Source organism: Myxine glutinosa, chromosome 6 (assembly GCF_964187855.1).
Source record: "Myxine glutinosa chromosome 6, kmMyxGlut1.1, whole genome shotgun sequence".
Classification (NCBI taxonomy): domain Eukaryota; kingdom Metazoa; phylum Chordata; class Myxini; order Myxiniformes; family Myxinidae; genus Myxine; species Myxine glutinosa.
The window spans coordinates 12,372,128-12,385,131 of NC_136266.1; the positions used below are offsets into that span (position 1 = coordinate 12,372,128).

General features: G+C 43.9%; 1 protein-coding gene across 3 annotated transcripts in view; it reads left to right on the plus strand.

The window, feature by feature from the left end:
* The window catches only part of LOC137429593 (NGFI-A-binding protein 1-like), a 91,369-nt gene that overhangs the window by 30,140 nt on the left and 48,225 nt on the right, over positions 1 to 13,004 (plus strand). For 2 of the 3 annotated variants that reach the window (XM_068119619.2, XM_068119620.2), the window contains exon 3: positions 7,275 to 8,093. In XM_068119619.2, coding sequence (XP_067975720.2) covers positions 7,275 to 8,093 — 819 coding nt within the window. The remainder of the gene's footprint in view (positions 1 to 7,274; positions 8,094 to 13,004) is intronic. The other variant, XM_068119621.2, reaches the window with a different exon arrangement.

The window sequence follows — 13,004 nt, forward strand, 5'->3', positions numbered from 1 at the left end:
GAGTACTTCATAATAATTTAATAATTACATTATTTTCTAACTGGTATCTCCACCCAGGTCATACTATCCTCTTCAACTTGTATTAAATATTAAAAGGCTCATATTAAAAGCTAGCATGTGGAACATATAATAAATGGAGTGGGAGACAAGAGGGAGAGATAGAGGGAAGCACAATAACCAGAAGAAACAGGGACATCAGGAGATCTGTGGAAGATAGAGGGCTGGGGAGGGGTACACAGGATAAACAAGATGGACACGACAGGGGATTTCAGGAAATAAAACAGGGAATTTGTCGGAGGTGAGTTGAGGATGAATTAAGGAGGGTAGAAAAGATCATGGTTTTGGATGGGGGAAGATATAAGATGGTGATGAACAGCTGTTTTAAAGACCTGGAGGGAATAATGGGATTTAAGAGAGTGTGCGAGTTGAAGAAAGAGGAATGAACGAGTGAGCAGTGAGTATTGATTTTGAAATTTTCACCAGAACAGGGTCGCAGGCAGACATTGTGCATCCCTCAGAATCTAAAAGAATCATTGGTATCTCCTGTTGAAGTTTAAGGCCAAGATAGAGGGGGACATGGACACACAATTGGCGTGAGGAGCTTTGGGGGGCAGGAAAGGACCCATGGGGTGGACAAGATGGGTAGAGAAGGAAGCTCCAAGGAAGGAAAACTGGAAATTTGGAAAGAGGAGGGTTTGGGGTGGTTGGGTGGCGGGAGGATGGTTAACGAGGGTAGAAATATCATGGTTTTGGATGGAGTGTGATATGAGATGGGGGTGAACAGCTGTCTTTAAGACCTAAAAGGAAGAATGAGATTGAAGACGATGTGGAAGTTGGTTCCACAGGTGGGGGGAAAAGCGGAACAAATGAATGAGTGGAGGTGAGCAGTGATCCTGTATTTAGGTAGTTTGACCAGAAGGAAGTTGATGGTGGATCGTGTGCGCCCTACAGGAACCTGTGGGTTGGGGGGGTGGGGCCGGGGGAGGGAGAGGGGAGGAAGGGGTGACTAGGGACAAAGCACGGAAAGAACAGAGGGTGCAAGACCAGTAACGTGGCAGTTCAATTTCTCTTCATCACGGGCAAAAAAAGGCAGACAATTGTATTTGATGAGTAAGGTATTGATCAATAACCTGGATACAAGTGTAAATGTGTTTGCTTGAGCCACAGTGTGCATCTACATTTTACAGGCCAGGAATTTCCAAAGAAAATAACAGGAACAAGTCAGGAGACGACGATGGTTCACGAGCGAGCGGTATTCAATGACAAAGGACGGACTATAACCAAAACAGGCCCGGACTGGGGGGTCGGGGGCCCACGACCCACGTGGCAGGTGTCGGCCCCCGACATGCGGTGTACATGCCTATTTACAAAGGGCCCCAATGCAGGCCTTTAAGAGCCAGCTGTACGTAATTGTGTGTGGTGCTGGTGTGGAAATGTCAAAACGAAGGTTACTGCCCTTGAAATGAGATAGAAAATTATGTATAATCAGTTATGAGGTTAGTCAGCTACACAATATCGAAAATTCGGTTCGATTCCGACAACTTTCAAAATTTGACCTTTGTGACATTCAAAGGTCAAAGGTCAAAGATTCTGAAATTTGTTGGAAAACTTGTATTTCATGATGTATGTGATAATATAAGATAATGTACGACATTTCACCCTATCAGGAAGCGAACAATGTAATATAACCATCAAAAATCGACTTTTCTAAATTTCGTGACCTTGTGACCTTGACCTTGGGGCGAAAATGAAAAATCGAGCTCCGTGGGGCTAGACACGTGACATTGGCCTAACCAAATACCAAAACCCCTGTCAGATTCCACCAAACCCCCCGGAGAAGATGCAGCTTGAACTCGATTACCCACTAAAAAGACATCTTTTTCCGGCATCGCTCCGCCCACAATAGGTGCAATACGCCTACTCCAGGCAGGACACAACTAGATCATGATATCAACCTCCCACCCAAGTTTCATCAAGATCGGATGATATCATCGGGTAGTTATGCTGCGGACAGACAGACAGACAGACACACAGACAGACACACAGACAGACGCACACACATGACGAATATAGTGGTCACTCCGTTTGATAACTCGTGAACCAATAACAAAATAGTGTATTTTGGAACAAGTCTCTTAATTTGATGAAAACATTTGATATGTTGGTGTGACAAATCTGTTGAAATATAATCACATCGAGATTGACACCTCCACGACATTGAATCGTTCAGGTCGTGCATGGATTGGATTTGCAGCTGTTTCCAGACACGAACCAGAATAAGAAACTCCATTATATTATTTCAAGGAACTTCATTACCAATCATTTGCAGATCTGGGGATATCTCTTCCAAGATTCAGATGCTGGACTCCATCAGTTGTTTTCAACTGAAAATGAAAATCGAAGTGGAAACACACTCTCAATTTGGTCCTCTCGGTTCCATGTCTGAATCAGCTTCCAAAGCTTTTTCCATTCATCACCAAGAACGGGTTTGAAGGGTTGGCTTTACCTTTGTTTCCAAGATGTCCCAGTAGTCCAGCACCTCCTTGGTGCTCCCAAAGAAAATGATGCTCTGTGACTACCATGTCACCAAATTCTGAAGACAATTTTCTAGCCATCATTTCCCGACAGGCTTGCTGCTGATGGATGAACTCCTACAGGACCATTCTGATTTTCATCTTTGTAGATTCTAGCAACTTGGACGGATTTGGAATATGGGTTTGTGCAGACAAAGATCTTTTAATTTTTTTCCTCGTACTCATCAAGTGTTGATTTCTTCTTTTTTAACTCTTAATCGAGGACCTGAGCCTTCATGGTTGTTTGTTTATTTTGCCAATCGTTCTTCCATTTCTACTGAAATATGTCTATTCTTCTGGTCCGTGAATTTGATGAAAGGCATAAAAACGTTTCAATAAAAATATATACCCCGTACAAGAGAACGAGGACATGCCACATGTGAGCATGTCCAATGCAAGGTAAAGATTTTTGCACCCAGCTTTACCTTGAGCTACTGTATATATCCATCTTTTCTCAGAGTCCTTGCTGCCAGAGTTTCATAGATTCTTCCTCACTCAGCCGTAGATGATCCTGTTGTGTGCAAACTCCTGGCATGATTGTGTCTACTTTCTATTTGGTTAACATCTGAATGCAGTGGCCGTGTAATTCCATCCATTTTACATCCTTTTCCACATTTCGCTGGTTTGCACGAGATTGTGTGTCACATGACGCCTGTCCTGTTGCATTGAGCAATGATTGTATTTTTGAGTCTGGTCGACGTATCTTCTGTTCGATGCCAATGTTGGACCCCTTTGGAGTTACCAAGCTAATTTCATTATTGAGCTATGGAGCAGCAGAGATGTCTTGGTTTTCTTGGGACTTTGTCATATAATAAATTAACTCTTGCCTTACCGTTCATCAGCATTTTGAACACACTGAGATCTTGAGTCATTCTTGTGAGACCTCACAGTTTCGATTTGGTTCAAACTTGACGATGGTCATTAAACTACTGGGCCTCAGTATAGCTATTAAAAGTCACGTCACCCTTGATATTTTTATGCAGGAATGCATTCATGTTCATGTTGTTTTTAGCCGTGGGTGAAAGGACAGTGATTTTATGAGGAATTAATTTTAGTCCCTCTCCAAAACATCCCATGCGGTTGAACCAAAGTTGGTTACCATATTCAACAAGTCAGCGGACAGTGTGAGCCTTTATTCCAGGCAAAGCAATGCATCATTCTGCACACCGACAGAGTGCAATGTTTGCAAAATATCCGTGCTTTATATTCCGGTATTTGCAAAGGTTACATTTAGTAGGGTCAATATACGAAAAAAAACTCACCTAACCCCAAAAAAATTGATACAAAAGCTTTTTCAATGGATTCTGGTACCATTGGGCATGCTAAATAACATACTAAAAATCTAGTAACATCTGACTTCCGGAAAGGGGTCATTTTCAAGATGGCGTCCAAGATGGCCGCCGGGAGCTTAAAATGGCCATATCTCAATTATTATTCAACCTAGAAAGGTGGTTTTGGTGTCTAACCCTAGGTTTTAGGGCCCAAGGAATCCAATTGAATCAATAAAATTACCATCAGTTAATTATTTATTGACAAGTCCAAGATGGCATCCCAAGGTGACATCCTGATCCACTAAAATGGCTCTGTCGAATAGTAGTCAACCTAGAGAGATTTTTTCAGTGTGTATACCTAGGTTTAAGGCACCCAGGAAATCATCAAAATTACTTAAATAAGCACAAAGTAATCAGGTAATCCAGTAAGCCAGGTTTACCAGCCCATTAGGCATTTGTTGTCTTATACAGTTAGTCGCTATTCATCGTCATCCTCCGACTCCTCTGGAAGAAACTTGTTATGTGGATTGTCACATTCTTCAAGTTGGCACGGTCCACAGGCAGTAGTACATGGTAGTCCATATCGTCTACAAGAGCAGCGGAGTGTCTTGCAGGCAGTGGAGCAGTTACAATAAATGACCTTCAAGAGACTGTCTGGAGCAGTGTTCATTCTTGACATAAGTGGGACAAACTGATTATCCTGCAGGCTCCACCCCCATTTCATGGCATCCATACCCTCTTCTTTTCCCATCCACACCATGATCTGGTAGTACGCTCTACGACAGTGAAGTTTGGTAGCAGATTCAGTTGGGGGCAGACGTTCGGGTGTTACAAAAGACGAAGCAGAGACAACCTTCTTGCTGAAGGTGTTATATCGCATTGTTGCAAGGGAATCTTTGCACTTGCCACCAAAGAGGATAGCCATTACTCGGCATCCAAGGTCATCGATCACCTCTGTGGTCTGGTTTGGGATGGTGAATGTGTTGGCACAAGACTGAAGGACAGGGTCTCCTTTTACAAGCTTCTGGAAAGCAGTCTTTTTGCCAACACCAAAAATCCGAGAAGTCGTGTCACAACCAGTCATGGCATGGATGAATATATCAACTGAGAACACATGTCATGTCCGAGGATTTCTTTTAGACTGTTGATGTCATACACTTTAAAACTGCCATCAGCTTTGGACTTGTCTGATCTGAAATAAAGGCTCTTACTGTCTCCCTGCGCATAGTAAAGGAGTAAGACAAGGAGATCAGTATCTTCTCCAATCAGTGTCATGGTGTGTAGAAGAGATGCCTCCACTGCAGCCTTTACTATATCTACGTCAGCATCTCCAGGTGCATTGACCACAGTGCAATACCTTTCTCTCAGTTCATCACTTATCATCCCGATCAGTCTCTGTTTATTGATATCTCTTGACAGGACCTCCTCCTTCTTGCCTGAGAACTTTGTCTCAGCAGTGAAGCTGACAATGGGATGAATATTGTGTCCTCTTCTCTGATGCGTGTTGTCTTTAATGGATGGCCCTTCCTCATAGCCATCAAAGACAATGGTCGTAGCTGAACCATAATGCTGGATGGTGAAGTCAGCATACGACTGCGCTATTTCACCATAGCTTTCTCCACTCTTCCATGGTATTCTGTGAAGGAGTGAACCTCCATCAAGGATGTGGATCTCCGTTTCTGGTACAGAATCTAGGATGGCATCACTTGCATGATCACAGATCGCGTGAGCTAGTTGTGGCTTATCAGCCTTTCGGAAGACGTTTCTGGCTTCAAAGAGGGCAGGAGGGAAAGGACTGAGCTCATAACTCATAAATCATAACCTCCTGCAATGATAGCTCTCCAGTTTATAGGATGACGATGAATAGCGACTAACTGTATAAGACAACAACTGCCTAATGGGCTGGTAAACCTGGCTTACTGGATTACCTGATTACTTTGTGCTTATTTAAGTAATTTTGGTCATTTCCTGGGTGCCTTAAACCTAGGTATACACACTGAAAATATCTCTCTAGGTTGACTACTATTCGACAGAGGCATTTTAGTGGATCAGGATGTCACCTTGGGATGCCATCTTGGACTTGTCAATAAATAATTAACTGATGGTAATTTTATTGATTCAATTGGATTCCTTGGGCCCTATAACCTAGGGTTAGACACCAAAACCACCTTTCTAGGTTGAATAATAATTGAGATATGGCCATTTTAAGCTCCCGGCAGCCATCTTGGACGCCATCTTGAAAATGACCCCTTTCCGGAAGTCAGATGTTACTAGATTTTTAGTATGTTATTTAGCATGCCCAATGGTACCAGAATCCATTGAAAAACCTTTTGTATCAATTTTTTGGGGGTTCAACCATATATTGACCCCTCTAATTCGCCTGTGTTTGACTGTTCTGATACAAGTTGTATTTCTTTAAACATATTTTGGCCAGAGAGAGATATTCAAATTACTCTGCCCATGTACTTTGTGGCTTTTAATTATCTATCTCAGATTTCCGAGAAGGCTTTGGAGCACATTTTCCCCCTTCATTTGCTTACCAGAAGGCAGCAAACATTACTTCCTCATTGGATGTGACTACTCTCATTAGCTCATGCTTCAGTTGCTGCCAAATTGGCTGTGAAACGACTGAGGGGTGACCCTCTTGTGTCTGCTGTTCTTGTGCATGTCTCGTGCGGATTTGGTGTGGATGGGTCATCGTTGAATGTGCAAGAGAGTTTTGTACCTTTTGGGGAGGGGGGCGGGGGGGGGGGGGGGTGAGTTCGTCATGTGACGTCATTGGCAATCTCAAAAATGGACACTCTTGGGATTTTTTCAGAAATTTGTGATTGGAAAATAATATTTTTAAAAAATCTCCCTTCAAATTACACCATGATAAATGATTTTCAATGGTTTTCAGAAAAAAAATTGCGTTTGGGTTCCCCTTTTAGGGTCTCTTAAGTCTTCGGGTCTTTTGGGTCATTGGAGTCTTTTTGGTATTTGGGGTCTTTTTGGTCTTCCAGGTCTTTTTCGTTTTCGTAGTCTTTAAGGGTATTTTGGGTCTTTGGGATCCATTGGGTCTTCGGGTTCTTTTCAGTCTTTTGGGTTCTCGGGGTCTATTAGGTATTTGGGGTATTTTAGGTCTTCGGGGTCTTTTAGGTATTTTGGGTCATTTTGGTCCTCAGGCTCTTCTCTGCCTTCTGGGTCCTCGGGAGGGTTGCAGAGGGTTGGGGGGGACTTTTGGATCCTCTGGGTGCTTTAGATTAAATATTTCAGGTTACAATTGTGGGTGGTGTCAGGTCAGCCGTCCAACCAATGGGTGAAGATTGGACGTACATACATAATCACAAACACTTGCTCTATTATATATAGATTTTCCTTAAAACACTGGGTTTGCCTTGGAATTGTAAATGCATTAAAGTATTTCTATTGTGTTCTCTCTCAATTGCAGGATGAGTTTCTAGAAATCATGGCATTGGTCGGCATGGCGAGTAAACCACTGCATGTTAGACGCTTGCAGAAAGCCCTTCAGGAGTGGGTGAACAATCCCACTGTGTTTCTGCAACCCGCCTCCTCACTACCTTCTGCCTCCATCCCGATCTCGCGCCTCGCTGGACTTGCTGCCACTGCTTCGGCGCTCCCCGGCCGCACCGCAGCTTTAGCGCAGGTTCGTGCTGCTCTTCCCGCGGTCCTTCCCATCTCACCTTGCCCTGTAATCTCAACCAGTCCACCTACTGGCAGCACGTCCGTAGTACCACTGGTACGCGCAGTCGCAAATGCTGTGGAAGCAAACAGCCGACCACGCCCAGGGGTAGTAGCATCTGTAGTGACTCCAGAAGCAGAACCATCTCGACATTCCCCCATGCCTCCAGCATATACTGCAGGGTATACTTCTGCATCCGGAAGTCCAAACCGATTGGAGAATGGAAGCGGGTCTGGAGATACCACATTAGAACGTGACTTGCCACCGAGCCCTAATGACAGCCACGGAGGGTTCAACGATTGCTCCTCATCTGGTGAGCTTAAGGAGAACACGCGGCAGGCCATAACGTTGAGTGCCGCTCACACACTGCAGACAATCCCTTCCACGGACCCAAGAGAACTACAGGAAATTCTGGCTTCCAACCGGAAACTGACCGCTATGCTTGGACACATCTTTGCACTTGCACCTGAAGACCCCATGCGGCATGACGAAATCCGCAAGTTTAGTGCTATCTATGGCCGCTTTGACTCGCGCAGAAAAGAGGGTCGCCGTCTGACGCAGCATGAGGTGAGGGCGGCCGCTGCTCGGAATGAATCACCATTTTGACCCCAGCACTGAGGAGTATTACTGATGTTTTGAGAAACGATGCAAATATATTTATTTTTTCTTCATTATAATTCTGTTATTTGTCCCTCCCTTGGGCTAACCACAAAAGTTTAATGCAAACCTGTTCTATATCCAACAAATGGTGTGTGACTTTGGATGCTTAATGTCCACAAGAACAACGTGCTGCCATAAATCTGTCTCTGGAAGTTGATGTCATAGTTTGGACTGAAGTCCTTTGATGAGGATTTTTATGACATCCTCCAGCGAGACTGGACTTTTATGTTTGCATACTGCAAACCAGTCCCACAACAGCTGCAAAAGTGACCTGAGATATCAACTGCAGTGACGTTTTACAATTCCTGCAGGCCTATACTTTGCAAAGGTGTTCTAATGCATGCTAAACTCATTGCCTCTTGTTGACCAAGTGGTGGCTCAAGTGAATAATAAATATACACTACCGGTCAAAAGTTTTAGAACACCTCAATTTTTCCAGTTTTTATTGAAATTTACGCAGTTTAATGTCTCAATGTTCTCTGAAATTAAGGATAGAACAAACAAACAATTGGAGATAAAAAAAGAAATCATAGAATCATTTTGATCAACAAAATTTAATTTAAATTTTTGACTCAGCAAAGTAGCCACGTTTTGCAGATATAACTGCCGAACACAGAATCCGAACAGAACAGAACACAGAACACAGAACCGCAGAACACAGAACAAAGAATTCTTTCTACAATGGAAATCAAATATTGTTTGGGAAGTTCTTCCCAACACTGTTGCAGAAGTTCCCACAAATGTGTTGCACTTGTCGGTTGCTTTGCTTTCACCCTTCTGTCCAGTTAATCCCAAACCAGCTCGATGGGGTTTAAGTTTGGAGAATGTGCTGGCCATTCCATGATTTGAAGCCCACCGTCTTGTTCTTTTCCTCGAAGGTAGTTTTGACATAGCCTGGAGGTGTGTTTAGGGTCATTATCTTGCTGTAGGATGAACCCCTGACCAACTCGGCGTATACCAGAGGGTATTGCATGGTGCTGCAAAATGCTGTGGTAGCCCTTTTGGTTCAGGGTGCCAGTCACTCTGTGCAAGTCACCGACTCTGGATCCAGCAAAAGAGTCCCAGACCATCACGCTCCCTCCTCCATGTTTGACAGTTGGTGTCACACACTGAGGAACCATCCTTTCGCCTACTCGACGGCGTACAAAAACCCTGCGTGATGAACCAAAGATTTCAAATTTTGATTCATCGGTCCATAAGACCTTCTTCCAGTCTTCAGTAGTCCACTGGCGGTGCTTCATGGCCCAGGCAAGCCTCTTTTTCTTATTTTGCCATCTTAGCAATGGCTTTCTTACCAGACCTGTCAAACCTGCAGCTCGAAGTCTTCTCTTCACAGTTGAAACTGAGACTTCCTTACTTCGACCAGTGTGAAGCTGTGCTTGAAGCTGTTGTCCTGTGAGCCGCCTATCACGCAAGCTGTTGACTCTCAGAAACTTGTCTTCTGATTCTGTTGTGGCTTTGGGTCTGCCAGACCTCTTCCTGTCAGAGTTTCGTCCGGTTTCCAAGTGCGTTTTAATGGTGTAGGAAACTGTACTCACTGACACCTTGGCTTTCTTTGCAATTTCTCTAAAGGAAAGACCTACAATATGTCAAAACTACCTTCGAGGAAAATAACAAAACGGTAGGCTTCAAATCATGGAATGGCCAGCACAGTCTCCAGACTTAAACCCCATCGAGCTGGTTTGGGATTAACTGGACAGAAGGGTGAAAGCAAAGCAACCTACAAGTGCAACACATTTGTGGGAACTTCTGCAACAGTGTTGGGAAGAACTTCCCGAACAATATTTGATTTCCATTGTAGAAAGAATGCCACGAGTGTGTGCGGCGGTTATATCTGCAAAAGGTGGCTACTTTGCTGAGTCAAAAATTTATATTAAATTTTGTTAAACAAAATTATTCTATGATTTCTTTTTTTATCTCCAATTGTTTACTTGTTCTATGCTTAATTTCAGAGTACATTGAGACATTAAACTGCATAAATTTCAATAAAAACTGAGGTGTTCTAAAACTTTTGACCATTAGTGTGTGTGTGTGTGTGTATATATATATATCTATATATATATATATATATATATATATATATATATATATATATATATATATATATATATATATATATATATATAATATATCTATATACACAGACTTGGCATTTAATATGGAATATTTTTTTTGTGGGGGTGAACTTACTTTTCAAGATGTCTTAGAACCAAAAGTTCATTGGAATTATGTTGAAATTATTCTAGATTTTGTTAATGTGACCTTTAAAAGAAACAAAAACCACATTTGACGTTTCGAAACAAATAAATTGATCCTTGAAAGTGATGTAAACTGATATCGAACTCAATTTATGGACAGTACTGTGTTAAACTTCTGTACGTTTTCCAGAAGTATCTCTTTATTTTGCACATTAGCCTAATTTTTTTTTAACAAAAACAAAAGTTAAATTACGACTGGGATTACGGACAGTAAAATTACAGTTCAGTACTTCGTGTAACCCCCACGAGCATTCAGGAGAGCATGTACACGTTGAGGCATGCTGTTCACGAGATTTGCCAAGGTTTGGACAGGAATCGCTTGCCATGCAGTGACAATAGTCTGCTGCAATTCACGCACAGAGGTCGGCTGCTGGTCCAAGTGGTTGATTTGATGCGTTAATTCTGCCCACAAGTTCTCTATCGGATTCATATCCGGGGACATGGCAGGCCACTCCATATGCTCTACACCACGGTCAGCAAGAAAGTGTTGGATCATGCGAGCACGATGAGGCCATGCATTGTCATCTTGGAAGACAAAGTTTCCTCGAAAGGCTGCACGAGCAAATGGAAGCAATGTTTCTTCCAGAATGGCCCTGTACTTGAACTGGTTCAGGTTTCCATTCAGAACAACCAGGTCAGTTTTGCCCCCTGCATGAAAAGCAGCCCAAACGGTCACCCCACCACCTCCAGCTTGGACTCTTGGCACTATACAATCTTTGTTGTAAGCTTCATGCACTTGTCTGCACACTCGGACGCGGCCATCTTGACGATAGACCAGAAATCTAGACTCGTCACTGAAGGTCACGTGATTCCAGTGTCCTGGCTGCCATTGACGGTGCTCTCTGGCCCACTGCAATCGGCGCTGGCAGTGTTGTCTGGTCAGGCGTGGCTTTCTCAGGGGACGCCTGGCACGATAGCCTGCTTGAACCAGTCATTGGTTGACTCGCCTTCTGGATACAGGCACATTTGTCAGTTGCTGCCACTCAGCCCTAAGCCGATTAGCTGACTTGGTACGGCCATTGCGGACTAACCGGTGCAGCTGGCGATCATCCCTCCTTGTGGTTCTGCGGGGACGTCCTGGCCTCGGTATTGAAGTAGGGACACCCCTCTGAGCATTTCGTTTCAGGATCTTTGACACCTGACCTTGAGTGATGCCATACTGCCGAGCAAAAGCACGCTCTTTCATGCTGTAATTTTGTAAAGCCACCACTCCATGACAAACAGCATTGTCGAGTTGACGGACCATCTCCAGAGGAAGCGGCAATAACTTTTGGAGACATGCAGCAGTTGTTTTCCACGAATACAGAACGCAACAACCCTTGTATACCCGACTGTGAAGCCAATCGTCAAATGCACCTGTCCGTACATTTTGCCACGCCACCTGTGATATAATCCTGTTGTTGACTTATTGCTGCGACAGACAATCAGTGACATGGTTCTTTTAACAAATAAATCACCAAAGTGTAAAAGAAACTCACCAGATTGATATACTGAGTTAAGAAAATAAACCCAAGTCAAGGAAAAAAAAATATTCCTTATTAAATGCCAAGTCTGTATGTATGTATATATATATATATATATATATATATATATATATATATATATATATATATATATATATATTATATATATATATATATATATATGTGTGTATATGTATTGTTACGGTACGCGGTTAAGGATGGTATGTTTGCCGAGCGGAGGCTCCGCGACCGAACAGTTGTTCCCCGACTAAACCCGATTCACCCAAACGTTGGCCGTATCGCGCCACAGATATTCAATGGGGAAAAGACTAAGACGACGAATGCAAAGAGGAGGAAGAAGAAGACGTACAGAAGAGTAATGGGGTTTATTATTATTTACACACACATAAGCAAAAAGAGCAGTCACGGGTATTTACAGCGGACATGAAAAAGCAGGTAACACAGTGCAAATTACTAGCTTATACTGACTTAGTTTACTACCCAGGACAGCACGAACAGAACAAACTCACGTACGCAAATGGATGGAAGGGTAGGAATCGTTTGGAGGGATGAGCAGGTGGAATCACAGGGCACAGCGAGCAGGTCCATTCCGGGCGGGAGGCGAGGAGCCGGCAGCTCCTTGTATTCGGCTTTACAGCGCACGCCGGCAGCTCCTTGTATTTGGCTTTACAGCGCACGCCGGCAGGGTCACTCGCTGCCCCGTCAGGGCTTCACGCGGCTGGTTGAAACGGGGCTGGTTGAAGCGGCTCTTTGTCAAAGGCTTTTCGTATCTCTCACGCAACTCCGGTGCAACTCTGAACTCTCTCCCGGTGGACTGCCAACCCTCCTACGCACTTGGACTCATCTGCCGTATCTCTGGTGTAGCTTCTTCCAGCGATCGTCGCACCCTTCTTTCCAAACCTTCAGCCCGGGTGTGACACGCCCCCCTCGGTTTCGGTACCGCCCTCCCCCCCCCCCCCCCCCCGTGCTCTGTTTCGTGACCTTGTATGGTAATCCCACGGGCTTGTCTCCTTATTTAGGCATGGCGCCGACGGCACGCCCCTCGTGGCGAGTCACGGGCTTGTTTCCTTATTTGG